At 39.3% G+C, this 27349-nt stretch overlaps 1 protein-coding gene across 1 annotated transcript; it reads left to right on the top strand.

The window, feature by feature from the left end:
• The first annotated feature begins 1765 nt into the window (after positions 1-1765).
• On the top strand, positions 1766-23103 carry SPINK8 (serine peptidase inhibitor Kazal type 8 (putative)). The gene is made up of 4 exons (XM_077777044.1): positions 1766-1877; positions 9395-9441; positions 10222-10343; positions 22983-23103. Exons 1-4 carry the CDS (start codon positions 1814-1816, stop codon positions 23101-23103), a joined length of 354 nt encoding a protein of 117 aa, XP_077633170.1. The 5' UTR covers positions 1766-1813.
• The last annotated feature ends 4246 nt before the right edge of the window (positions 23104-27349 follow it).

The raw sequence follows: 27349 nt of genomic DNA, 5'->3' as shown, positions 1-27349 counted from the left end.
AGGTAGTCATCTAATCATTTGTAACCATTTAAACTTAGGATGGAACATTTTACATGTCACTTAAAAATATGTATAAGTGAATACCAAATTTAGAGGGATTGAAAGCAAAAATTTTGAAGACTATCATGGTAGACGCTGTGGTAGATCAGAACAGTACTGAGAAGGTATACTTCACCTCCCAGAACTACGCGACACGCCCCCATGTAAGTCATTTATTCAGAACTAGGATCTATGGGATTTACGATACCCAATAACCTCTGAACTTTTCCTTTAAAGTTGGTGTTTTGAGGGACTCTTTTCCCAAGTGGTAGAAAGAGCTACCATTTAGTTTTCATGGAAAGAGCATTCCATCCCAGGATTCTTCACCTTCCCTAAACAAAGCAACTTGGCAGATTCCATATAAGGTAACTTTCCATGTTAAGATTCTGAGTCAGTATTAGAAACATTCTAAATTAAAGGTTTCAATAAAGTGAATACATAGTTTTGACTATTGATAAAATAAGTAACTGTATGTGCATATGTGGCAATTTATAGTATTGTGAACATATCTGAAGCTGTCCTGAATACAATGATTGCTCTACAGATAAAAATATAGGAATTCAAAAATTGGGTAGGAAATACCTTAGCCTGCTACAAGTTTGACAAGAACCAGATTCTGGGGTGGACAGTACAAACCACCCTTAAAAAACTGAAATTGAAACCCACAAGATTTAGGCATTATGGAATTTGGAATTGGAAGAAATCGGTGGGAGTTATGACTTATACTTCCTAACTTCAGAGTTCACGCTTTTGGGGGCATCTGGCTGGTTTGGTTGGTAGAGCGACTCTTGCTCCTGGGGTTGTAAGTTCAAGCCCCATGTTGGGTGTGGAGAATAATTAAAAATAATTTTTTAAAATCTTAAAAAAAAAAAGCCATACCACAAAGTTCACTCTCCTCTACTGCCAGGCATATGGGCCTTAAAAAGACATTACTCCCTCCAATCCCCCTCCCATTGTTAGTTTATTACCAACAAACTGGAAATAAGAAATATCTTGTCCAGCCTGTTTCTCACAGCCTCTGCAGGAGTCACAGCAAGTAAAGTGAACCTACTCATTTGCAAATTTTTGAGTAGGAAAAGCATTATATTATTTATTTTTCACTGAGGGAGAATCTTGGGGCAAAAATTACCGAGATATATAATTTGCTTGGAAAATGTATAGGAAAATGTGTGGAAACCTACATATAAATAATGTCAACTGCCTTGTGCTATAATATTTTCAATAATGCAAGTAAGCTGTTGATAATACTCTGTGGTTTTCCTTGTAATATTGCGATCGATGACTAAAATTAACACCAAAGTAATAATACAGAAGATTAAGAAATGAGAGTGAGTTTTCTGTTTTGTTCCTTCCCATTTTTTTTATTGTCTGTTGATTTAACACGTGTCACTGAACTTCCTTGTGACTGCCTTTCTTACCTCAGAGATAAATATCAACTTTTAAACAATTAAAAAATTGCAAAGTTCTTGTTGCCTTATTCTTTACCACATGATCTCCTTGCAGATAGTTTGTACTAGCTCTGTTTCTGGCATCTTCTAAAATTCCATTTTGGAAATAATTTTCTTCTAATATCCAATTGCTCTAGGGAAATAAATTAGGCAATTTAATTGCATGAGACAGAATTCATTCCAAATGACCTGAGGAAAGAACAAACTTGAAGTATTTAGACTTCGATTCCTGGTCTATGAGGATTGCTCTAAGAATGTGTACTTCACCTGGAACTTTCTCTACCCTCCCATCAAAGGCTGCATATTTTCATAGCTACTCTGCCGCCATGAAGGTCTTCTCGAATGCCGTCCTTATTCTGGCCGTCTCCGTGTGGGCCATCTTTGCAGTTGGTGAGTTACATATCCTTGCTCTGCCCACATTTTCTGGGGTGTATCCAAGATCATAGGAAATTCAGAGGTAAAGTGGAAGGGCTGTTCAGTTTTATTTAACCCTTTTTTTAAATGTTTATTTTATTTTTGAGAGAGAGAGAGAGAGAGAGACAGAACATGAGCGGGGGAGGGACAGAGAGAGGAGAAGGATCCAAATAGGCTCCAGGCTCTGAGATGTCAGCACAGAGTCTGATGTGGGACTTGAAAGCATGAACTTCAAGATCATGACTTGAGCCAAAGCTGAATGCTTAACTGACTGAGCCACACAGGTGCCCTATTTTATCCTGATTCCTTTAAATTACAGATGTAGAAACTGAAATCCAGAGGAAGAAAGGCTTCCCTCAATGTCATTGGTATCAAAGCTAGGAGTCAAATTCAAACCTTCCAAACCCAGGACCACTGAACTTATCAAAATACCCATTTACTATCCAGGCATTCAAACCTTAGAAACATTCATTTCCAGAGTCTACATTTCTCAAACCCAAAAAGAATTCATTTAGCTCTGTGGAAATAGAATCAGATATTCTTCTGGTCCATGGCTGGTTTTAGAGTTTATGTTTAATTGTAGGGAATCTCTGAGTGCCTCAATGTGGTGCGTTCCAATCTGTGGGGGCTGGTGGCATGGGTGGGGAAAGAATTCACAAGGCAGAACAAAAGAGATAGAAGTTTCTTGAGTATACTGCAAGGGAGCAGCAGGCAGGAGGACAGCAAGGGAGAGACTGTCGGCCAGGAGGCAGTGCTGAGGGGCCACAGTTAGAGCACTGAGTAAGGGAGTATGGGGACAAATGGAAATTTCCCATTTTTTGGTAATCTTCTGAATTGTGCCTGGTCATCAGTGGTCAGTTAGGGCCTATGGCTATTTTGAGGTGGGTCATGTAATGAGCCTGTGTGTGTCAAGTGGTCGCTGTGGGTCCTTTTGCCTTGCTCAGGTTTCCATTGCTCAAGCCTCTACATTCAACACATTCTTTTTCCATTTGGACTTTGAAACTTGCATTAACCTTCAATTTTTTACTTTCTATTGGTGCTTTCTGTATTAAAATTTTTTTTCAAGCCTCTCACATCTTAAGAGGCTCTGTAACCAACTGAAAACTAATCTCCATGCCTCTCATATCTTATGGGGAAACTCCTTTCCCTCCTCTTCTAAAGAAAAAACTTTCTTTCCACTCCAACACTTCTGACACCAAATGTGTGGGGTTTCCACACCAAGCAATCCTCCCTTTTACTGTGGACACCAACTGGGTGTCCTATAGTTTAACACAATTATGACACTACTGCCAGGCATTCATCCAAACAGCACGGGGTAAGGACTTGATCCCACAAGACTGCCCCTACTTCAGACAGCAATCACAAGACTGGACCTCCAGTTTTTCTAGCCAACTAGCTGTAAGACACGAATTCTCCTGACTCCGTTCTCAGATTCAATAATTTGCTAGAATGGCTCACAGAACTCAGCAAAGTGCTTTACTTACTATTTCCGGTTTATTGTAAAAGGCAGAACAACCAAATGGAGGAGAGGCACAGAGCGAGGTATGTAAGAAGGGACACAGAGCTTCCGTACCCTCTGGGGGCACCACCCTCCCAGCACCTCAGTGTGTTCAACCTGGATGCTCTCCAAACTCTTTGGTTTAGGATTTTTATAGAGTTTCCATTATGAAGGTGTCAAATGAGAAAGAGGCAAAACTGAAAAAGAACAAAGATCTTTATTTGAGGTCTCAGAATTGCACAGACTCCAGACCTACAATGTGCTGCTCACATGGGAAAGCAAGGGGTTTTTATGAGAAAAATTTACATGATCCTGATAGGGAAAAATCTGTTATAAGATGGCTGATAGGACTGATAGGGGAATTCCAGTCCCTGACTGAAGACTTCCCTTCCGGGTTTTTCTTCCCACCTTGCTTGTCTCATGTGAAGACTCTGCTTATGCTCACACTTCAGACCTCTGGAGAGTGATATCCTCTGAGCCCACCGGTGTAAAATAACCCTTCTGCCTTTCAAGATCTCCAAGTACTGCTTGGTTCTTCTGCCAGGTGATCCAAACCAGATTCCATAACAATCCTAGATAAAGGAGAGAAGAGGAAAAAAACAAACAAAAAAACCCTCCATTCAGTGCTAACTGGTGGAGTTGCTTTTGATTACTATCTAGTTGGTTATTTTATAGATGCTATTGAACAGAACTCCTCCTGGTATGCATTAATTTTTCCATCATCATGAAGGTCATATCCCCAGTTTTATGGCCTGAATTCCGGTTCTGTTGGATTTTATGAGCAACTGTTTGTAATACAATTAGCACTTCTGGCACAGTTCAAGAGTTCATTGCGTAGGAATGGAAAATAGAGCTGCAAAATTGAATCTCTCATATCTAGAAATTTTGTACAGGGGCACCTGGGGGGCTCAGTTGGTTAGGTGTCTGACTTCAGCTCAGGTCATGATCTCACAGTTCGTGAGTTCAAGCCCCACATTGGGCTCTTGTTGTAGGCGCAGAGCCAGCTCTGGATCCTTGGTTTCTCACTCTCTTGCCCCTCCCCCACTTGCTCTCTCTTTATCTCTCTCTCTCTCTCAAAAAATAAATGAACTTAAAAAAACTTTATACAATTCCACAAAGGCATAATTAAATCATTGTCTTTTGTTGATTATTTCAATCTCCAGCCCCTCTCCTCTCCAGAGGTTGAGCAGTGGGGCAGAAGCTTCCAATTCTCTAATCCCATGGTTTTCTCCTCTGGAAACCAGTCCCATTCTCCTCCTCCAAGAGCTATCTCATTAGCATAAACTCAGGTATGGTGGAAAGGGGCTTATTATGAATAACAGAAGATACTCCTCTCCCCATCTCTCAGGAAATTAAAAGGGTTTTTGAGCTCTGTGCTAAGAACCGGAGACAGACCAAAGATATTTCTTCTTATATTACACCTCCTCTTCCCTATTAAATTTAATCCTCTCTAAAGAAATCCAGATATAGGGGTGCTAACGGCACAGAGCCTGCTTGGGATTCTCTCTCTCTCTCTCTCTCTCTCTCTCAATAAATAAAAAAGCATAACAAGTAAAAAAAAAAAAGAAATTGAGATATATTTTTACACTTTATCATCTCTCACTCAATCCTCATCCCCAATGCTACTGAGAACACCACTCAGTGGCAGTGATCTTCCTGTGAGCACCCAATGTGACCTTCTGTTTAAGTCTTACGCTAACCCTCTGTGAGGAACATACCATCACTCAACCAAGGTAGATCACTCCATCTTTCTTGAAAATCACTCTGTCCTTCCCCTCCTAGTTTTGTGGCCTTATATTTTCATTCAAATCTGTTTCTCTCCTTTGTACCAATATCAACTGTGTTCAGTTGATAAAATACTTCATATATCACATAAATCCATGCCCTTCTCACAAAAATGACTCTTCTTAAAATTTTTAAAAAATATTTATTTATATTTGAGAGAAATAGAGACAGAGAGACAGAGTAAGAGTGGGGGAAGGGCAGAGAGAGACACACAGAATCTGAAGCAGGCTCCAGGCTCTAAGTTGTCAGCACAGAGCCTGACGTGGGGCTTGAACTCACAAACCATAAGATCATGACCTGAGTCAAAGTTGGATGCTTAACAAACTGAGCTACCCAGGCACCCCAAAAATGACTCGTCCTTAATGAAGGTTTTCATCATAGTTCCCTGAAAGTATTTTTATATTCTCCTTAACTACTCCCTTTGCCTCCAGCTTGACTTCCTCTCACCCACCATCCTACTGCTTAAGAGCTGTCTTTTTTAGTGCAAACCTTATCATAGCTCTGCTGTACTCAACACAAAAGTCTTTGTGATAACTACCTCACTACTCTGATGGGTCTCCTAGTGATAGAGTAGGGAGTTAGTGACATAGGAGCAGGCAACAGGACTCTCTGGCCAGTACAAAGATACAAATCAAGAAACCACCAACCGTCCCCAGAACACAAACAGCTGGAAAAAGACCCCAGGGGATGTGCATGCTTTATCCCCGATAACTACTGCACTGTAGTAACCTATAGCTTCATTGTAATACATTAACATAGCGGTTTTGACCTTCCTTGTGGAGGATAGCTGCCATGACGGTTCCCACAAGGACTACATCGGGCCAAAAACTCCCTCTGGGCTGGTAGGAGGAGTCCCTTAGATGATTGGAAACAGCTTAGACTGGGTCAGAGACCTCCTTAGCTATGACCTATAACCTATGCAAACAAAAAGGAAAAAATACCCCTAATTCTGGTGCAGTTGCCACTTCTGGGCCTGCTTCCTCTTCCATTATGAGAATGTACTATTAAACTCTTGCCTACTTGAGATTTTGGCTCTGAATTCTTTCTTGGCCGAACTCAGGAACTGAGGTTGGTGCTGAGTCGGGGAAGAGACCTGCTGTTGATGTTAGCCGTTGACATTAGTTGACATGCCACCTATTTACATATCCAATAACTACACACCATATGCTCAGCTGTGCCAGAAACTAGATCCTGAGCTAGATCCTGTTTGTACGGCAGAAATGGTCTCTGGTCCAACAGTGTGACAGATCAGTGGCTGGAGAGACTAACTGCCAATGAACCAGTATCCAGAATATATAAAGAACTCTTGCAAATCAATAATAAAAAGACAAACCAATTTTTTAAAAAAATAGGCAAAGTAACTGAACAGACATTTCTCCAAAGATAATAAATGAATGGCTAATAAGTACATGAAAAGATGCTCAACATCATTGGTCAGTAGAGAAATATTCATCAAAACCACAGTGAGATACCACTTCATACCTACTCTAATGACTATAACAAAAAAGGGAGAAAATAACAAGGTTGGCAAGAATGTGAAAAAGTTGGAATCCTCATACACTGTCACTGGGGATGTAAAACTGATTCGACTTCTTTGAAAAATAGTCTAGTAGTTTCTCAAAAGGTCACCATACGACCCTGGGATTCCACTCTTAGGTATATACCCGAGGGAAATAAAAACACATGGCCACACAAAAATGTGTATAAATGTTCATACCAGCCTTGCTCATAACAGCCTAAAAGTGAAAACAATTCAGATGTCCATTAATTGATTAATGAATAAGTAAAACATGGTATTTACATCCAATGGAATATTAAATTTAGCTATAAAAAGGAATAAAGTACTGAGGCATACTATAACAGGGATAACTCTTTAAAACATCATGCTAAGTGAAAGAAGATAGACACAAAAGACTATAGATGTATGATTCTATTTATATAAAAAAGTAGATTATTGGTTGTCTGGGGTGGGGGAAGGGAGGGGGTGTGGAGGGAGGAATGAAAAGTGATTGCTGGCAGGGACACGGTTTCTTTCTGGGATGATGAAAATGATCTAAAACTAACTGTAGTAATGGTTGCACAACTCTGTAAATATACTAAAAACCACTGTATGCTTCAAATGGGTGAATTCTATGGTATGCAAATTATATCTTAATAAAGCTATTATACAATGTGGAGATTCCTCAAAAAATTAACAGTAGAACTCCCCTATGACCCAGCAATAGCACTGCTGGGAATTTACCCAAGGGATACAGGAGTGCTGATGCATAGGGGCACATGTACCCCAATGTTTACAGCAGCACTCTCAACAATAGCCAAAACATACAAACAGCCTAAGTGTCCATCAACGGACAAATGGATCAAGAAGATGTGGTTTATCTATACAATGGAATACTACATGGCAATGAGAAAGAATAAAATCTGGCCATGAGCAACATGGATGGAACTTGAGGGTGTTATGCTGAGCGAAATAAGTCAGGCAGAGAAAGACAGATACCATATGTTTGCACATATAGGAGGATTAGGAGGAACTTAAGGGAGGACTGTGGGTGAGAAGAAGGGGAAAAATAGTGGGGGAGAGGGAGGGAGCAAACCATGAGAGACCCTTGAATGCTGAGAACAAACTGAGGGCAGATGGAGGTGGGGGAGGGGATGGGGGGTGATGGGAATGGAGGAGGGCACTTGTTGGGATGAGCACTGGGTGTTATATGGAAACCAACTTGACAATAAACTATTTTTAAAAAGCTGTTATATATAAATAGAAAGAGTTGATAATATACATTTAATTGTTATATCAGATAATTATAACATATAATTATATATAATGAAGTATTATATACATATACAGTTGCAGGGTAAGGGGCACTGACCCTTAATCCTACACACAGTTAAAATTTGTATATAACTTTAGGCTCCCCAAAACTTTACTAATAGCCTACTTGTGAATGGAAGCCTTACCAATAACACAAACACTCAACATATCAACATATATTTTGTATATTATATGTATTATGTACTGTATTCTTACAATAAAGTAAGCTAGATAAAGGAAAACATTATTAAGAAAATCATGGGGTGCCTGGGTGGCTCACTTGGTTAAGCGTCCAACTTCAGCTTAGGTCATGGTCTCCTGGCTCATGAGTTCCAGCCTCTGGGGTTGAGCCGCCTGTTTCATATTCTGTGTCTCCCTCTCTCTCTGCCCCTCCCCTGCTCATGCTCTGTCTCTCTCTCTCCCTCAAAAATAAACATTAAACAAAAGAAAATCATAAGGAAAAATACATTTACATTTCAATATTGTCCTGATTGAAAAAAATCCACATATAAGTGGACCCACACAGTTCATTTTGGACCAAGAATATGTAAGCCTTTGAAATTAATATAACATTGTATGTTAACTACACTTCAATGAAAAAAAAGAAAAAAATATGGAAGCCTTAATGAAACTTAGCAGCTTTGGAGGTATCTCAATATAACTATTTCATGGCAATTTGTAATTTAGAAGGTGTTTTCTAAAAACAACTGAGTGGGGCACTTGGGTGGCTCACTCAGTTAAACATCTGACTTTGGCTCAGGTCATGATCTTCAGGTCCATGAGTTCGAGCCCCGCGTCGGGCTCTGTGCTGACAGCTCAGAGCCTGGAGCCTGCTTCGGATTCTGTGTCTCCCTCTCTCTCTGCCCCTCCCCCACTCATGCTCTGTCTCTCAAAAATAAACATTAAAAAAAATAATAAAAATAAAAACAACTGAGAAGGATTATAGAAGTTGTTATTTACCTATGAAGTGGCAGGGCCAGAATTAAGATCCCCATTGTATATTAGGGAGGGGGGCACAAGTTCTCTATTTCTTTACTTCTTTAGAGGGCAGTATGCATCACAGAAGAACCCGGCCCTTTCTTTTTTTTTTTTTTAAGTTTATTTATTTATTCTGAGGGTGAGGGGAGAGAGCGAGAGAGAATCTCAAGCAGGCTCCATGCTACCAGCGCAGAGCCTGATGCATGGCTCTATCTCATGGAACCATGAGATCATGACCTGAGCCGAAATCGGGAGTCAGGTGCTTAACTGACTGAGCCACCCTGGTGCCCCACCCCCAACCCCTTCTTATGGGATCCCTTGCTGCCTGTGTGCCAACCATGGTCTCCCTCACCCTAGCTTTTTTCCCCTAAGGCCAGAAGACAGAGCAGCAACTCTTCTGAATGCTCTTTTGTCTTCCAGATTTCCGTCTTCCTACAGGTCCAGGGGCTCACCTACAAGAGACGAAGGTGAGCTCTACTTCCTTGGTTCCCAAGAACAGGAATGGGGAGCAAGCCAGTTTCCGCAATAGCCCCAGATGTTTCTTCTGAGAGGTGGGGGCAGAGGGGGTTTGCATGGGAATAACACCACAATAAAATCTGGGTCATCAACTATGTGTAACACGTTTCATATGTTCTTCACCCTCTTCCCATGCATTATTCCAATCAGTTCATACTCTTTTGTGGGATAGAAGGCAAATATTCTGAACTGTTAAATGGATGAAATCGTGGCTCAAATTCATGTCTGTCCTATGCTGCAGTGGACATTCTTTCAGCTGAGATATGCCAAAATGTACATCGTGTATCCCACACGCTAAGGCCCTACAATGTACTCTCTCTGTCCCCTTCCTTCTAAATCCTACCTCTGCTGTGACAAATTCAACACCACTGCTGTATATAAGTCATATATAAGTCACTCAGTAATGTACATAAGAAAAGTCTAACCTTGAAGACATTTTCTTTTCTGTAACCTGACAATCACATTTTGTAGTTGATAGGGCAGGGATTTTCATCCTAATGAGACACTTTTAGCTCAGACTGGGGAGTTCACAGATCATATGTTATATTAACTATATATTATATTATATTATTGATTAAGTGCCACGGGCCGAATGCTAAAGCTGCTAAAGACTGTTCTCTGAATTCCTGGTCTAGCGTTCCTTTTTCAGTCCCCCTCACCCACTACCAGTGATAATGGTTAGAGGACCTGGAATAAGGCGCCTGAAGCAGCAATCTGTGTTTCATCTTTAGGTCAAGTGCATGGAGAATATAAATGAGTGCTGGTTTATCTCTTACCTCAAGCCAAGTGAACCCATATGTGGCAGCGACCAGGTTACCTATAATGGTGAATGCCATCTCTGCTCCGAAATTCTGTAAGTCTTGATTTCTCTTCTCCCTTCTCTCCGTCAGGAGACTAAAGGTAGAAAAGATAGGAGTAAAGCTCCTCAGAACTCTTTCTACGGGTTCGATCTTCCCTCCAGAGACTCCTCCACTATTTACTCCTCAATTTCTTCCATCCTTCCCTATGCTCCCAGAAGGGATCCCATTCACACAGTGCAGAAACAGAAAGCCACTGAGGTGAAAGAATATTCTGTCTGGCCTGGACAAGTATCAAGTGGAAAGTCCTCAGTAGCAAGTAGCCACAGGATTCAGACCATGTGATCACAGCTGAGGGTTACCCTCAAGCCCCCTCAGACCAAAGAACAAAAGCCTGATGAAGAAGAGGAGGAGGGTGCTTGGTGTAGAATCTTCCCAGCTGATGGTTTATTGATCCTTGAATGGAAATTATTCTCTCAAATAACTTTCTTTAGCTTCCAATTAAAAAAATTTTTTTTAATATTTATTTATTTCTGAGAGAGAGATAGAGTGCGAGTAGGGGAGGGGCAGAGACAGAGGGAAACACAGAATCTGAAGCAGGCTCCAGGCTCTGAGCTGTCAGCACAGAGCTTGACGGGGGGCTCAAACCCACGAACTGTGAGATCATGACCTGGGCTGAAGTCAGACACTCAACTGACTGAGCCACCCAGGCACCCCTAGCTTCCAATTTTCTTTTAGCTTTCATGTTTTAGCTATGTGGTTTAGTCTTTGGCCCCATCATATGTTAGAAGATTTGGGAGACACCCACATGAAACGCCCAATTCTTTGGTCTGAGAGGAATAATAGTGAGGTACAGAGGTTTTTATCGAGGAGGCTGGCTTACAGAGGTGGGAGGAGGATTCCCTGATATCTGCTTTCTCCTTTAAGGAGAAAAGCTACACCCTTAGGTAACTAAAATTTAGAGATTAAGTCCAATACTTTACAAGACAGAAAAGCAAGGACATGAGAGTAGATAAAACTTAAGTCATTCTGTTTCCTCTTGTCTGCTCCTTAAAAGAAGAAATAATAATCTTGGTCACAATAAGAGTTGTTAAGGTTTGCCTCCCTCCCTCTCCCCAACCATGAGAGACTCTTGAATGCTGAGAACAAACTGAGGGCAGATGGGGGTGGGGGAGAGGGGAAGGGGGGGGTGATGGGCATGGGAGAGGGCACTTGTTGGGATGAGCACTGGGTGTTATATGGAAACCAACTTGACAATAAACTATTTAAGAAAAAAAAATATCAACCTCAAAAACAAAACAAAACAATAAGAGATGTTAAGCTGTGCAGGATTGGATTTTCTTGCATGCCTTGCTGCATAAATATCGAAATTTACACTAGAACCCATAAAAGACTGGTGAGGCAAACAACTTTGGCACCAGCCTCAATCACCAGCATAGACATCTGACAATCAGAATGCACAATCTGGGGAACTTAGAACATCACAGACTCATAGTATGCTAAAACCAAGAGATACTGGAGAGATAGCTTCCAGAGAATTCACATATACTATATTTTTTGAAATGTTTTCTTAGTAGTTAAAATAGGAATTAAAATTAAGATTTTAACTTACTATAATCTAGTTTGGATCGATACATTAATTATGAAAGCATCTAAAAACTTTGCTTCTATATAGCTCCATGCTATTCACCAATCCTTGCATATTATTATCATGCAAAGTATACCTTTATATACTCTGTTACAACATAGATCTGTAATTATTGCTTTAGGTCGTTGTCTTTTAACTCAGGAGAAAAAAGTTGAGAGAAAAAATACATTTATACTGTCTTTTCTGTTTTCCTATATAGTTACCTTTACTGGTTCTCTTTCTTTATGTGGATTTGCTTTTCTGTCTAGTGTCCTTTCATGTCAGCCTAAAGTACTGTCTTTAGTATTCTGAAGCAACAGATTCTCTCAATTTTTGTTTATCTGACAATGTTTTAATCTCTTCTTTCTTCCTTTCTTCATTCCTACCTTCCTTCCTTCTTCCTTCCCTTCTTCCCTTCCTCCCTCCTTCCTTTCTTTCTTTCTTTCAGAGAGAGAGAGTGTGAGCAGGGGAGAGGGGCAGAGGGAGAGAGAGAATCTTAAGCAGGCTGCACACTCAGCACGGAGCTCAATGTGGGGCTTGATCCCACAACCTTGGGACCATGACCTGAGCCAAAATCAAGAGTTGGACACTTGACTTTATCTCTGAAGAGAATACTGTTTGCTGGTTATATAGACTCTATTGACAGTCATTTTCTTTCAGCACTTTAACTCTGTCATCTTACTGTCTTCTGGCCATGGTTTCTGATGAGAAGTCAGGTATTAATCTTACAGAGGATCAGAGTATGTGAGAATTCACTTCCCTCTTGCTGCTTTCAAGGTTCCCTCTTTGTTCATCTTTCCACAGTTTGATAATGATTTGTCCATGTGTGGATCTCTTTGAGTTTATCCTATTTTGAGTTTATGGCACTTCTTGATGTGTATATGAATGTCTTTTTAATCAAAGTTAGAAAGTTTTGGGGAGCCTGGGTGGCTCAGTCGGATAAGCGTCCAACTTCGGCTGAGGTCATGATCTCACAGTTCGTGAGTTCGAGCCCCGCGTCAGGCTCTGTGCTGACTGCCAGCTCAGAGTCTGGAGACTGTTTCAGATTCTGTATCTCCCTTTCTCTCTGATCCTCCCCTGCTCATGTACTCTCTCTCTCAGAAATAAATAAAACATTAAAAACATTTTTTTAAAAAGTCAGAAAGTTTTCAGCCCTTATTTCTTCAAATGTTTTTTTTTTAACTTTTACCTCTTTTTTTTTTTTTAGTTTATTTATTTTTGAGAGAGAGGGGCTGGGTAGAGAGAAAGAGAGAAAGGGCGAGAGAGAATCCTAAACAGTGGCAGAGCCCGAGGCAGGGCTAAGTATCATGATTCTTAAGATCATGACCTGAGCTGAAATCAACAGTCAGACACTTAAGGGGCACCTGGGTGGCTCAGTCAGTTGAGCATCTGACTTCAACTCAGGTTATGATCTCATGGTTCCTGAGTTCAAGCCCCACAATGGTTTCTGTGCTGACAGGTGACAGCTAGGCTTAGGCCTGGAGCCTGCTTCAGATTCTGTTCTGTCTCTCTCTGTCCCTCCCTCGTTCTCTCTCTCTCAAAAATAAACATTAAATCATAGCAGCACTCTCCACAATANTAAAAAAAAATAAAATAAAATAAACATTAAAAATTTTTTTAAAAGAAGAGTCAGACACTTAACTGACTGAGCCACCCAGGTGCCTCTTCAAATATGTTTCCCATCCTTTCTTCTCCTCTCTTTATGGGACTTCTATACACTTGGCGGTGGCCTGCATTTCTTTGTACCTCTGTTCATTTTCCCCCCAATTTGAACTGGCTTTTTCTTTTATTTGCTATCTGAAGCATTATGACCCACTTTGTTCATTTTTCATTAGTTTTTCTTTCTTTTCCTCAGATTGGACAATATTAATTGACCTATCTTCAAGTTCACTGACTCTTCTGTCTGCTCAAATCTGATGCTGATTCTCTTTAGTGAATTTTTCATTTCAGATCATTATATTTCTACACTTGATCTTAGCCAAAAGGCCAAGAAGTGAGCATTATATTTGTAACTTCAATAATTTCTATTTGGGTTGTTTATTAATTATATTTCTATCACTTTATTGATATTCTCTATTTAATGAGACATTATTCTCATACTTTCCTTTAGTTCTTTAGATACAGTTTTCTTTAGTTCTTTAGACATAGTTCTTTTTAGTTCTTTAAATATATTTAAAATAACTATTTTAAGGGGCACCTGGGTGGCTCTTTTTGGTTGAGCATCAATTGGACTTTGGCTCAAAGTCATGATCTCATGGTTCATGAGATCGAGCCCTGCATGGGCCTGGCTGCTGTTGGCACAGAGCCCACTTCAGATCCTCTGTCTCCTTCTCTCTGCCCCTCCCCCACTCATGCTTTCTCAAAATTAATAAAACATTAAAAAATAATTAATTTAAAATCATTGTCTCTTAAGTCTAACATCTGGGCTTCCTCAGTGTCTGTTTCTATTGATTGTTTTCCTGTGTCTGGGCCTCATCTCCTTGTTTCTTTGCATAAATCACAATTTTTTATGATTTTAAATAACATGTTGTGGCAACACTGGAAATCAGATTCTCTCCATTCTCCAAGATTCATTGCTGTTGCTGTTTGTTGTTGCTGCTACTATTTATTAGTTTAGTGGCTTCTGGAATAATTTCATGAAGTCTGCTTCTTTGTCATGTATGGTCACTGACAGGTCCTACTCAATTATCTTAGTGGTCTCCTAAGGATTGGACAAATTTCTTCTCAAATGTTGGAACCAATAAATCTCCCAGTTTTTGCCAACAGAAACATTGTATGTGTTGAGGAATGGCTTCAACACTTAGCCTTCACTTCCTGTTTTTGGTGAGCTTCAACATTAGCCAGAGATGAGAGCTTAAGACCTTCTCAGGTCTTTCCTGATCATGCACATAGCCCTATACATGTGCATGTCTTCTAGATTCCCAGGAATATCTTAGTGCTTTTCTTTTTTTTAAAAAATATTTTATTTATTTATTTATTTCTAGGAGAGAGAGAGACAGAGTGAGCAGGGGAGGGTCAGAGAGAGAGAGGGAGACACAGACTCTGAAATAGGCTCCAGGCTCTGAGCTGGCAGTCAGCACAAAGCCCGACGCGGGGCTCAAACCCACAAACCACGAGATCATGACCTAAGCGAAAGTCAGACGCTTAACTGACTAAGCCACTCAGGTGCCCCTCTTAGTGCTTTTCAAAACTTCCTAAGGATATCTCATTCCTCTGCTTTTACTTTTAAGCTTTTGGTTGGCTTATTGTTTTTCCTCCAACTGCTAAACACCATAAGATAGCCATGATACTGAAACATTGCCTCTGATTATTTTCAACAAATGCTCCTGGGGAAAAAGGCTGTTCACACTGGGGTAGCTCTGAGTTAGGTCAAATAAAGACACCTCTCCAAGTGAGTCTTCCAGAGAACCATCAGACAGGTCAAGTAATGGCAATTCTGTGGTAATGGTATTCTGAAAGAGTTCCCAAACCATCCTGTCCCCTTCTAGGGTACTGGTTTTCACTATGATAGGGAGCTGTTGTTTTTCAATACTACTACAGATCTGAGGTAGTGGTGGATGGGAATAGAGCAAGTTAAAACTATAAAACTCACTATTCTTACTGATATCCAGACATTTTTCATATACAAGTGTTCCTTAGGAGCATCTGGGTGGCTCAGTCATTAAGCATCTGAATTTGGCCGAGGTCATGGTTCATGAGTTCGAGTCCCATATCAGGTGAGCATGAGCCCCACATTGGGTGAGCTCAAGCCCCGCTTTGGGTAAAACATGAGCCCTACTTTGGGTGAGCCCCACTTCTCTCTCTCTCTCTGCCTCTGGCTCACTTGTATCCCCCCTCACAAAATAAATAAACAAATAAATAAATATCCTTAGATTATTGCAAGGCTTTTTTTTTTTTCATTTCCAAAGATATGAGAAGGTTGTTTCTAACCACTTTTGCCAGTTTGTGTTGCTTTTATGGAAGAGAGAATTTTCAGTTTCCTAATTTCCATTTTTACTGATGTCCCTGACAAAGAACTCACTTTCGAATGAAGATACTGAGAACCAGAAGAAAGGAACTTGACAAAAGTCTCATAGTTATAAATGAGCTCAAGTGAAAAAATTTTTTTAGTTGAGGTGAAATTCACATAACATAAAATTAACCATTTTATTTTTTTAAATGCTTATTTTTGAGAGAGAGAGAGAGTGTGAGAGAGCATGGGGGAGGGGCAGAGAGAAAGGAGCAAGCTCTGCACTGACAGCAAAAACCCTGATGTGGGGCTTGAATTCACAAACCATGAGATCATGACCTAAGTCTAAGTCGGACGCTTAACCCACTGAGCCAGGTGCCCCAAAATTAAACATTTTAAAGTGAACAAATCAGAGGCAGTTAGTACATTTACAATGTCATGAAACTACCACTATCTGGTTCAAAATATTTTTAGCATCCCAGAATAAAATCCCATGCCTATTAAGCAAATCCCATTTGTTTCTCCCCACAGCCCCCGGAAACAAATACACTGCTTTCTGTTTGTATGGATTTACTATTCTGGATACTTTTTATAAATTGAATCATACAGTATGTGACTTTTTATGTTTGGCTGCTTTCACTTAGTAATAATGTTTTTGAGGTTCATCCATGTTGTAGCATGTATCTGTGCTTCACTTCACTTTTATTGTGAATAATATTCCATTTTATATGTATATACCACAATTTATTTTCTACTTTCCATTGAAGGGCTTTGAGTTGTTTCATTTTAGCTATTGTGAATAGTGCTGCTATGAACATTTATGTAAAGGTATTTACTTGAATACCTGCTTTCAGTGTTTGTGTATAGACCTAGGAGTGGAATTTGCTGGGTCCTATACTAATGACAACTTATTGACAGCCACCAGATGTTTTCCACAGAGACTGTACCATTTCACATTCCTGCTAACAACATTGAGGGTTCCAATTTCTTCACATTTTCATCAACATTTTTAAAAGTTTTTATTTTGATTTCTTTTGAGAGAGAGGGAAAGACAGCACACTCAAGAGGTGGAGAGAGAGAGACAGAGAGAGAGACAGAGAGAGAGAGAGAATCATAAGCAGGCTCCACACTGTCCGCATAGAACCTGACATGGGGCTCAATCCCACGAACTATGATCATGACCTGGGCCGAAATCAAAAGCCAGATGCTTAGCTGACTGAGCACCCAGGCACCCCTTCCCATTTTTCAAATAGCCATCCTTGTGGGTGTGAAATGATATCTCATTATGGCTTCAATGGTGTACAAGTCATTTCCCTAATGACTAATGATGTTAAGCATCTCTTCATGTACTTGTTGGCCATCGGTATATCTTCTCTGGAGAAAAGTCTATTTGAGTCTTTTGCCTTTTTTTTTTTTTTACTTCATTAAAAATTTTTTTTTTGAATTGTAAGAGTTCTCTCTATATTCTGAATACTAGGGGCGCCTGGGTGGCTTAGTCGGTTAAGCGTCCGACTTTCGCTTAGGTCATGATCTCACGGTTAGTGGGTTCGAGCCCCGTGTCGGGCTCTGTGCTGACTGCCAGCTCAGAGCCTGGAGCTTGTTTCAGAGTCTGTCACTCCCTCTCTCTCTGACCCTCCCCTGCTCACGCTGTCTCTCTCTCTCTCTCTCTCTCTCCTAGAAAGAAATATATTCTGAATACTAGATATTATAATTTGCAAATATATTCTCCCATTCTGTAGATTTTCTTCTAATTTCCTGGTAATGTCCTTTTGATTTCTCAAAGTGTTGAATTTTAATCAAATCCAATGTTTGTTTTTTGCTCCTGCTTTTAGTGTCATACCCAAGGACCCATCGTAAAATCCAAGGACATGAAGATTTACCCCTATGTTTTCTTCTACAAGTTTTATAGCTTTGACTATTAAATTTAGGTTGTAGATCTATTTTCAAATTAATTTTTGCTATGGTGTGAGATAGAGGTCCAACTTCATTCTTTTGCATGTGATTATCTAGTTGTCCCAGCACCATTTGTTGGAGAGACTATTCCTTCTGCCACTGAAAGGCCTTGACATTCTTGTCAAAAAGCAATTTGTTATACATGTTTGAATTTATTCTGCAACACAATTCCATTCCATTGTTCTATATGTTTATCCTAATGCCAGTGCCACACAAGTTACTGTACCTTAGAAGTTTCTGAAATTGGGATTTTAGGGCCCTCCAACTTTTTTTCCCCAGTGGTTCTGACCATTCAGGACCTTTTGCAACTGCATATGAATTTGAAAGTAGGCTCTTCCATTTTTTTTGGGGGGGGAGTAGAAAGCCATTGGTATTTTGATAGGAGTTACACAGATTCTGTAGATTGCTTTGGATATATGGACATTTCAACAATATTAAGTCTTCCAACCCATGAGCATGAGGGAGACTCCCATTTATTAGGACATTAATTTCTTTCAGAAATGTTTTGTAGTTTGTGGTGTACAAGTCTTTCACCTCCTGGGCTAAATTTATTCAGAGGTATTTTATTTTTTTGGATGCTATTGTAAATAGAATTGTTTCATTAATTTTGTTTTCAGATTGTTCACTACTGCTGTATGGAAACACAACTGACTTTCATGTGTTGGTCTGTACCCTGAAACAGAATCTAATTATTAGCTTTAGTAGTTTTAGTGCTGAATCTAATTATTAGCTTTTGTAGTTTTTATATTAATTCTTTGGGATTTTCTATACCTAGAATCATGTTCTCTTCTAACAAAAATAGTGTTACTTCTTCCTTTCCAATTTGATTCCCTCCACCTACCACAGCTTTACTGAGGTAAAACTGACAAAATTTTGTATGCTTTTAATTTCTCTTTCTTGCCTAGAGCTCTGGCTAGAACTTTTAGCATAATATTGAATATCAGTGGTGAAAGTAGGTATCCTATTCTTGTTCCTGATCTTAGAGATCTTTCAGAGGTACCTGGGTGGCTCAGTTGGTTAAGCGTCCAACTTTGGCTCAGGTCGTGATCTCGCAATTTTTGGGTTCAAGCCCCAAGTCGGGGGCTCTGTGCTGACAGCTGAGAGCCTGCTTTGGAGTCTGTGTTTCCCTCTCTCTCTGCCCTTCCCCCACTCATGCTCTGTCTCTCTCGCTCTTAAAAAGAATTAAACATTAAAAAATTTTAAAAATAATAAACATTAAAAACGTTTTTTTTAATAAAGAAAGAGCCCTTTCAGTCTTTCACCATTGAGTATGATATTTGCTGTGGGTTTTTCATAAATGTTCTTTATCATGTTGAGGAAGTTCCCTTCTATTCTTTCTTTTTCTGAGTGTTTTTATTATGAAAAGATGTTGAATTTTGTCAAGTACTATGAAGTTTTTTTTAAATGTCAATTGAGAAGAACATGTCCCTTTTACCTCCTTCATTCTATTAATGTGATGTTATTGCATTGATATGGTTGATATTTTTAGGTTGAACCACCCTGCATTCTTGGGATAAATCTTGCTTGGTCATAGGGTGTAATTCTTTTAATATGCTCTTGGATTCAGTTTACTAGTATTTAGTTGAGAATATTTGCATTTATATTCATAGTGGATATCGGCCTATAGTCTTTAAAATTTTTTTAAAAATACTTATATATTTTTGAGACAAAGAGAGTGAACAGGGGAGAGGCAGAGAGCGAGGAAGACACAGAATACAAAGCATGCTCCAGGCTCTGAACTGTCAGCACAGATCCGAACTTGGGGCTTGAACTCATGAACTATGAGATCATGACCTGAGCCGAAGTTGGAAGCTTAACTGACTGAGCCACCCAGGTGCCCCTAAAGTCTTTGTGTGTGTGTGTGATGTCTTCATCTTTGCTATCATAGTAACTCTGACTTCATAAAATAATTAGAAAATATTTTTCCTCTTCTATTATTTGGAAGAATTTGAAAAGAATTGGCATTCTCTCTTAAATGTTTGGTAGTATTCATTAATGAAGATACTTGGTCTTGAACTTTTCTTTGTTAAGAGGTATTTTAATTACCGATTCAAGCTCTTTACTTGAGATATGTCTGCTGAGATTTTCTCTTTCTTGAGTCAGTGTAGGTAATTTGTGTTTCTAGGAATTTGTCCATTTCATCAAGATTATCTAATTTGTTATATAATAGTTCATAGTATTCCTTAAAAATCATTTTTTATTTATGTGAGTAATAATGCCTTAACTTTCATCAAATTCATACCTTAATTTTATTGCACATTCTCTTTATGATACTCTTTATTTCTACTCAAATATTCAAGATGATTTTGAATTTTCTATATTTGATTTAATGCTACGTACGTTTTGTACTTCCAGTATCTTTGACAAATAAAGATCTATAACAATAGGTATTCCAAAATATTTGTTACAGGGGTGCCTGGCTTGCTCGGTTGGTGGAGCATGTGACTCTTAATCTCTGGGTTGTGAGTTCAACCACAAGTTGGGTGGGGATATTACTTAAAAATAAAATCTTATTTTAGAATTTTAAAAAATGTTTATTTTGAGGGAGAGAGAGAACAAGCAAGGGGACTGGCAGAGAGAGAGAGAGAGAGAGAGAGAGAGAGAGAGAGAGACTCCCAAGCAGGTTCTATGCTTTCAGTGCAGAGCCTAACACGGGGCTCTATCCCATGAATTCTGAGATCATGACCTGAGCTGAAATCAAGAGTTGACGCTTAACTGACTGAGCTACCCAGATCCCCAAAAATAAAATCTTTAAAAGAAAGAAATAAAATATTTGTGAGGTACNGACTCCCTCTCTCTCTGACCCTCCCCTGCTCATGCTGTCTCTTTCTCTCTCTCCCAGAAATAAATAAAACATTAAAAAAAAAATTAAAAAAAATTAAAAAAAAATATATTTGTTACATAAGAATTCACTATAAGCAAAGTGTTTTTCCTTCTCAAATTCAGCTAAAGATTATCAAATAAAATTTAGTCACAATTTATAATATGCCATAAAGTAAAAATAATAATTTCAAAATATAATTTCTTTTAGATATGAAGGGCTAAACATAACTAAACTGTATGATGGACCTTGTGTAAGTAAAGTCACTTTTATTTTTCACTTTTAGGAGTAAATCAGATATACTGATATGTTGTAGAGAGTTTTAAATGTTATAAAAACTTTCAAACATAAAACTAGATACAATAATAAATATCATATGCCTATCAAAGCAATCCAACCAAGTACAAAGTGTTGGCCACATTTCCTTCCTCTATTATTTCTTCTTTCTCTGCTTAAGTATGTTAATACATGGCTTGCACATCATATCATTTTACTCTCTAAAAAGTGTGGACATTTCCTTACATGCCTATAATGCTGTTATCACACCTAATTAGTTCCTTCTCATCTTCTAATATGTATTTCATGTTCCATTTTTCCCAGCCATCTCAAAAATAATACCTTCTGGGGCAATAAAAGTATTTTAGTCTAATAACTCAGTAGTAAAGAACATCCAGGCCATCCTTTCTGTGCCCTGTCATGCCTAATTTCCAGGATATTGACAAAACACACTAATTGGAATATGAAAAGTTATTCTGAGAGTGAACGGACCAGGTCTTGCTTAGCTCTGGTCTAGGTATTGTGTCTTTGACTTTAGAGTCATAAGGCCAAAGCAAGAACTCAGCTGATGCCATAGGGATCAGTGTAGAGTTATGAGGCATAGAAATAAGACTGGAGAGGGGCACTCAGGTGGCTCAGTTGGTTAAGCATCCAACTCTTGCTTTCGGCTCTGGTCATGATCTCCCGGTTCATGAGCTCGAGCCCTGCATCAGGCTCTGTGCTGACGGCCTAGAGTCTACTTGGAATTCTGTCTCCCTCTCTCTCTCTCCCTCCCCTACTTGCTCTCTATGTCTCTCAAAATAAATAAGAATAAACTTTAAAAAAGAGAGAAATAAGACTGGAGAAAATCATCTTGGAACAAAATATGAAGAAGGTTGAAGGTAAAACAAGTAAAATGATTATATACTTTTGTAATAACTCTATGACAATATCTTCTAATATAATCTCAGTGACAGGTTGACAAGGCTCAACTGATGTATATAGACCACCATACATATTACTCACTTGGGAAAGGTCTATAACCTGAAAGTTCTCTAGTTCCACTCTAGAGAAATCATGGTGGCAGGTTTGGGTGCAGCCTGGGTGAGACTAGTCTAGAAATCAACTGGTACACTGTGGACGGCATCATCAAGGAGTTACATGCAACTTTCAGAATAAATCAGATACACATTTATAAATATAAGTAGATCTCAAAATACTTCACTGAGCAAAAAAGCAAGAGACGGAATAAAACAAATAACACCATACCGTTATATAAAATAAAAATAAACACAAACAATATATATTTTATACAAACACATAAACCAAAAGAGACACACTGAACTCATTAAAATCATTGGCTATAGTGTGGGGAGAAAGGGAAGAAACAAATAAATGAATGAATAGTGGCCCCTCCCCACAGCCCTTTCCCAAAGCATAATGGAAACTGTTTTTGACAAGATCGCAAAGAAAATAACAATATCCTTGCCAGGAAGACCAACAATGATCACTGATTAATTGCCAGTCATATACCCTGCACTGTGTCACATGCTTTGCCTGAATGTCCACCCCTGTGTTTCTATAGCCCCCGCCATGAGAAAGGTATTGCTGTTAGCTGCATTTCATATTGAAAGGTGGAGAGGTCTGCAGAGGGATGTGACTTGCCCAAGGCTACACAGATAGGAAGGGGAAGGACTGAGTCTTGAACCTGGCTGGTCAGCCTCCAGACCCTGTTCTTTAACACCACTTTCTATGCTGCCCATGGCACCCCATGTGTCTCTGACGAGGCCTCTGACTCTGACTCTACTTCACACCAACTTCACCCTCTACCCTCTACCTTTCTGCCCCATGGCTCTCCTGGGGTCCAAAGACTCATATAGGCATCTGCATCTTTTGCTTTCCTCTTCTTTTCCCACTTCCACTCTGTGCTTTTGTTCTTCAGTGAAATTAGAATGCCTCTAGTCTGCCTTAATTTGCAGAATAATTGTTTAGCATTCCTCCTGCGGGACTATGGGTATAGTTATCAATGTGGTAGTTTTTCTCTTAATTTTCCCAAATTTGATTTCTCTAAGCAGATATTTCCTTTGCAGGAAAACTCCTGAACTTTACCATGCAGAATTACAGAACTTGCTGAATCACCAGATGATCAAGGGAAACATAATGGTTGCCACTTCAAGTATCATCCCCTGTGGAAGAAAATGCTGGCACTGAAGGAAATCAATTGTTAGAGGATCAAACTCCTTGAGATTTTGCTTCTTCAATAAATGATTCTCAGTAGAAATCTGTCAAACACTTCTCTTGGTTAATAATAATATGTTAAAAATATCAACTATTCTGTGTTCTCATCCCAAAACTACATGACTTATGCCAAGGATTCCCTCTCTTCTCATGTAGATTCAGAGCAAATGACCACAGAAATCTAAACAAGGATACAGATACCTCAAGAGCAGCTCTATTTATAATCTGAGGGCTCTCTGGTCATTACTGAGATAAATATGTGTCATGTGAGTGACATGGCTTTCAATACACCAGAATTCGGTTTAAGAAACTACAACCATACCCTAAATGAGAGACTTCTATTCAAAGAAAACATATTGAGCACAAAACTTGGAGTAATGCCTGGTCATAGTAAGGTTTCTAAATAAATACAAGCACTAACTTCTTTATCTCACAACAAACTTTAGAAGTAAACCCTCATTTTAATGACAAAGGAACTGAGGCTTAGAGAGTTTCACACAATTTGAGGATTCTACTAGAACAAACTGCATAGATCCTCATATAAACATACAGTTATGGTCCTAGGGAAATACACACACCCACATATATATACACGCACACGTTAAACCAATAAAGGATGAGGAAATACATGCTTGTGTTAATATATGCTAATTTCTTAACTTGCTTTAATGCTTCTGCACTTCCCTCAAATTATAAACTGCAGACTAATGATATCACTTAGGACTAAGGACATTTACTCAACACAATCTAAAAGTTATAGTCATTTGCTCCAATTTCTTCTCACTTCTTAGGATACAGCATAAAAAGAATGAAAAGAATGGAGTGAGATTCTTACCAGACGTTCTTAAATAAACCCCAGGCAACATGAATTAATAATGAAGTCTCCCAAACTCAGAAATTCTGATGCAAAACCAGAATTAGGAACCATCTGACTCAATTATCTTCTTTTTTTTTTTTTAATGTTTTTATTTATTTCTAGGAGAGAGAGAGAGAGGCAGCATGAGCAGGGGAGGGTCAGAGAGAGAGGGAGTCACAGACTGAAACAGGCCCCAGGCTCTGAGCTGGCAGTCAGCACAGAGCCCGACGCGGGGCTCGAACCCACGAACCGCGAGATCATGACCTAAGCGAAAGTCGGACGCTTAACCGACTAAGCCACCCAGGTGCTCCTCAATTATCTTCTTGAGGTCCCATTTGACACAGAGGAAATCCTACAATTCTAAAGAGAAAATTGTTTCTATCTGATGGCACTGTTTGCTCAGTGTGGATATGTCTTTTCTTCAGATATGAGAGACCTGAAAGTGTCTATACAAATAAAAGAAGTGGACAGAGATTTAATATGAGGGTGAAATTGTTTAAGGGGGAAAGAGGAGATGAGAATAAGGGACAAAGTAGAACTTCCACTGAATTCATGCTGGTGGGTTTGAATCTGCTCCAACATGACATGCACATATGCATAAAATGAGATTTGTACAACACCACAAAGGAAGAGGTAGATGGAGCTATATAGAAGCAAAGTTTTATATAGCATTGAAATTAAGATGGAATTAACATGAATTAGATTGTTATATGTTAGGATGTTAATTGCAATCCCTGAGGCAATCACTAAGGAACAAACGAAAAAAATAGTAAAAAGAAATGACAAGGGAATTAAAATAGTACACTTAAAAATATTTAACATACGAAAAAGCAATAATGGAAGAATAGAGGAACAAAAAAGACAAGACAGAAAACAAATAACAAAATGACACAGGACAATCCTACCTTATCCATACTACATAAATGGATTAAACATTAAAACCAAAAACAGGGGTGACTGGGTGGTTCAGTCAGTGAAACGTCTGACTTCAGCTCAGGTCATGATTTCACGGTTCATGGGTTCGAGCCCCATGTCGGGCTGTGTGCTGACAGCTAGCCCATAGCCTGGAGCCTGTTTCAGATTCTGTGTCTCCCTCTCTCTGTGACCCCCCTCGTTCATGCTCTCTCTCTCTCTCTCAGAAATAAATAAAACATTAAAAAAAACCAACCAAAATGTTCATGCATAGAAGAGTGGTTAAATACACTACAGTACATCACACAATAAACAACAAGGCAGCTGTGAAAGTAAATTAGAAAGGTCTCTGTGAGCTGATATGCAGTGTTTTCCAGGACATTCTGTAAGTGGAGAAAGCAAAATGCCAAAGAGTATCTACGCTATGCTACACTTATGTAAGAAAGAAGGAGATAAAATAAAATACACCTGCATCTGCTCATCTGTGCCAAGGGAATACAGAAAGGGTAAACTAGAAACCAAAAAAAAGATTGGTCCCTGTAGGGAGTAGGTGGGGAAATGATGGAAAGAAAAGGGGAATGGGAGCAAGACAGGAATGGGGGGAGGGGCAGCACTTCTCTGAGCATATCTTTTTTTGTACACTTCTCTTAAAACCAGTTATGGTTCACATATACAAAAATAAACAATTAAAACCAACTCACATATACATATACAAAAATATACACAATATATACATATACATATATAAAAATAAACAATTAAAACCAACTCAAAGTGGAATACAAACACTAACCATTGCACTGTGTAAATATTGATTAATATTTCTGTATATTTCCCACACTAATGGGGAGAGGGAAGAAAACAACCAATCTAAGTAACTTTGTGGACCTGTATCTTGACCGGCTACTGTAAGGCTAAAGACAATGAGAATTCTATGTACATGCTGCTTTCCAGTTGGTAAATGGTGAGGGAGAAGATGCCAGATTTCGTGGGGGACAGAACAGAGTTGAGATGAGGATTACATTTTAAGAGTAGATGTGGGGCGCCTGGGTGGCTTAGTCGGTTAAGCGTCCGACTTTCGCTTAGGTCATGATCTCGCGGTTCGTGGGTTCGAGCCCCGCGTCGGGCTCTGTGCTGACTGCCAGCTCAGAGCCTGGGGCCTGTTTCAGTCTGTGACTCCCTCTCTCTCTGACCCTCCCCTGTTCACGCTGTCTCTCTCTCTCTCTCCTAGAAATAAATAAAACATTTAAAAAAAAAAAGAGTAGATGTGCTGTAGGCAACTGGGAGTGACTGGAGCTCCAAAGAATGTCACGGAGAGACATCCACCCTCATCTAATAGATCAGTCTGTACTTCTGCCTTAAGAAATGACTCGTCCAGAGGCTTCATTCAAGAGAAATGGAACTCTAATCCAAACAGCAGGGAGCACCTGGGTGGCTCAGTCGGTTAAGCGTCTGACCTTGGCTCAGGTCATGATCTCATAGTTTGTGGGTTCAAGCCCCGTGCCGGGCTCTGTGCTGACAGCTAGCCCAGGGCCTGGAGCCTGCTTCAGATTCTGTGTCTCCCTCTCTCTCTGACCTTCCTCTGTTCACGCTGTGTGTGTCTCTCTCTCAGAAAAAAAATAAAACATTAAAAAAAAAAAAACAGCAGTAGAGGACAACTCACTTCTTCTTTTGCCTGGAGATGTTTTGTTTTACTCAGCAATTTGTAGAGTCATATTTATTAGCCAGTCAGTAAGAGTCATTTATTTATCTTAGCTGCCAACAGCTGTAATTGTTTAGACTACAGTCTACAGTTCATTCTTGGTCTTTTATAACATTTATTTACTTAAATGGCCTAGCCTTTCCTTTATGGCCTCTAGACCATATCTTGCTTGAGAAAGTCTCCTCACCATGAAGGATATAAAAATATTTTCCTAAATTTCATTCCAACATTTTCATCATTTTATCCATTTAAAGCCAGGCAGAATTTAGCATGTATGAGGTTGAGGTTAGTCTAGTTGTTTCCTTCGAGATGGATCCTCAACCTTATGAGCATTACCCTTTTCTGTGGAATAGCACTGACTTTTATGTATACCTATACTTCACTATTGGATGAAAGTGGATTTATAAGAAATTATTTTTGTAAGACAAGTCTATATCTAGCCATTCTTTTTTTTAAAAAAAATGGAGTACCTGGGTGGCTTAGTCAGTTGAGCATCCAACTTCATCTCATGTTATGATCTCACAGTTCATGAGTTTGAGACCTGCATCAGGCTCTCTGCTGTCAGCACAGAGCCTGCTTCAGTTCCTCTGTACCCCCAACTTTCTCTGACCCTCTCCCACTCACTCATACTCTCTGTCTCGAAAATAAATAAACATAAAAAATTTTTAAAAATGATTTTAGGGGTGCCTAAGTGGTTCAGTAAGTTGAGCATCCAACTTCGGTTCAGGTCATGATCTCACAGGTTCATG

The sequence above is a fragment of the Crocuta crocuta genome, unplaced genomic scaffold (genome assembly GCF_008692635.1).
Source record: "Crocuta crocuta isolate KB4526 unplaced genomic scaffold, BGI_CrCroc_1.0 scaffold77, whole genome shotgun sequence".
Taxonomy (NCBI): domain Eukaryota; kingdom Metazoa; phylum Chordata; class Mammalia; order Carnivora; family Hyaenidae; genus Crocuta; species Crocuta crocuta.
The sequence above is the reverse complement of the archived record's forward strand: the minus strand, read 5'-3'. Positions and strand labels throughout refer to the sequence as shown.

What these genes read in the sequence shown, in the direction of transcription:
- SPINK8 (XM_077777044.1), top strand. Translation starts at nt 1,814, where the DNA reads ATGAAGGTCTTCTCGAATGCCGTCCTTATTCTGGCCGTCTCCGTGTGG. An exon ending in CTCACCTACAAGAGACGAAG is followed by an intron (nt 9,442 to 10,221) that starts GTGAGCTCTACT and finishes TTTCATCTTTAG; the next exon opens with GTCAAGTGCATGGAGAATAT. An exon ending in CATCTCTGCTCCGAAATTCT is followed by an intron (nt 10,344 to 22,982) that starts GTAAGTCTTGAT and finishes TTTCCTTTGCAG; the next exon opens with GAAAACTCCTGAACTTTACC.